The sequence below is a fragment of the Neltuma alba genome, unplaced genomic scaffold (assembly GCF_004799145.2).
Source record: "Neltuma alba isolate B1F8T4 unplaced genomic scaffold, ASM479914v2 tig00011923_pilon, whole genome shotgun sequence".
Lineage (NCBI taxonomy): Eukaryota > Viridiplantae > Streptophyta > Magnoliopsida > Fabales > Fabaceae > Neltuma > Neltuma alba.
In genome coordinates, this window is record NW_021636514.1 from 1 (window position 1) to 1330 (window position 1330).

Here is a 1330-nt window from a genome sequence, read left to right on the forward strand (position 1 = left end):
ATGTAATTTCCATACATGACAATTTTTTTTTTTAATATTATATTCTTTTTGGTAGTGCCATCATGTCAAACCTTACAAAACTTGAGTTTGTGGCTCTTGACATTACTGGGAAGAATTACTTATCTTGGGTACTAGATGCGGAAATTCACCTAAATGCCAATGGTCTGGGAGACACAATTAAGGCAGAAAATAAGGCATCTAATCAAGAAAAGGCTAAAGCTATGATCTTTTTACGCCATCATTTACATGAAGGACTAAAAATGGAATATTTGACCATTAAAGACCCACTCGTTCTTTGGAACAATTTGAAAGAAAGGTATGACCACCAAAAACTGTCATTCTCCCAAAAGCTCGTTATGAATGGATGCACTTGCGTCTACAAGATTTTAAATCTGTTAGTGAGTATAATTCTGCGATATTTAGAATCAGTTCTCAACTGAAATTATGTGGAGAAAAAGTCACTGATGAAGACATGTTGGAGAAAACATTCTCCACATTTCATGCATCCAATGTGCTCCTGCAGCAGCAATACCGTGAAAAAGGCTTCAAAAAGTATTCTGAACTTATTTCTTGCCTTCTTGTAGCTGAGCAAAATAATGAGCTTCTAATGAAAAATCATGAATCCCGTCCAACCGGCTCCACTCCATTCCCCGAAGCGAATGTAGTAGTAAATGGACCAACACGTGGTCGTGGACGAGGACATGGACGTGCACGAGGCCGTCGCATTGACCGTGGACGTGGTCGTGGTCATAATCGAGGTGGTTCAAATTCCTATTCAAAGAGGACAAAGAATGATGAGAATCGCAAGAGAAAAACTAGTGGAAGTAATAACCACTCTGAAGACTCGTGTTATCGTTGTGGTGGGAATGGTCATTGGTCACGTACTTGTCGTACACCGAAACATTTGGTTGACCTTTATCAAGAATCGCTTAAAAATAAAAGTAAAGGCAACGGCAAAATGCCAAGGGTAGAAACCAATTTTGTTGATGAAGAGGGCGATTCTGATTATGGCAACATGGATGTCACTCATTTGGATATTGCTGATTTCTTTGCTGATCCTAATGGAAAGATTGATCACCTGATTGGTGATGGGAATGTTCAACAATAAATTGTTTTAGTGAAGTTAAATTTCTATGATTTTTTTTCCTTCTTTTTCATCTTCTTTTATAAAGTTTCTACTTTCAATGTTGTTATCTTTCCAAATTAATAAAATTACGAGTATTTTCCTTTTATTAATTTTGTTTCTTCCTCCCTCTCTTGACTATGTTCCTTGTAACGAAGAATGGCTCCTATTGACGTCAATCATGAAGATTTATGTCTTGTTGACAGT

General features: G+C 37.1%; 1 protein-coding gene across 1 annotated transcript; it reads left to right on the forward strand.

Annotated features, from left to right (window-relative positions):
- The first annotated feature begins 62 nt into the window (after positions 1-62).
- On the forward strand, positions 63-1108 carry LOC114719546 (uncharacterized). Its single transcript, XM_028905057.1, has 2 exons — positions 63-316; positions 424-1108. The coding sequence occupies exons 1-2, from the start codon at positions 63-65 to the stop codon at positions 1106-1108; spliced, it is 939 nt and encodes a 312-aa protein (XP_028760890.1).
- The last annotated feature ends 222 nt before the right edge of the window (positions 1109-1330 follow it).

Excerpts from the sequence above, each read along its gene's own strand:
- LOC114719546 (XM_028905057.1), top strand. The coding sequence starts at position 63 with ATGTCAAACCTTACAAAACTTGAGTTTGTGGCTCTTGACATTACTGGG. Across the intron at positions 317-423 it reads TGGAACAATTTGAAAGAAAG|AATCAGTTCTCAACTGAAAT; the intron begins GTATGACCACCA and ends TGCGATATTTAG.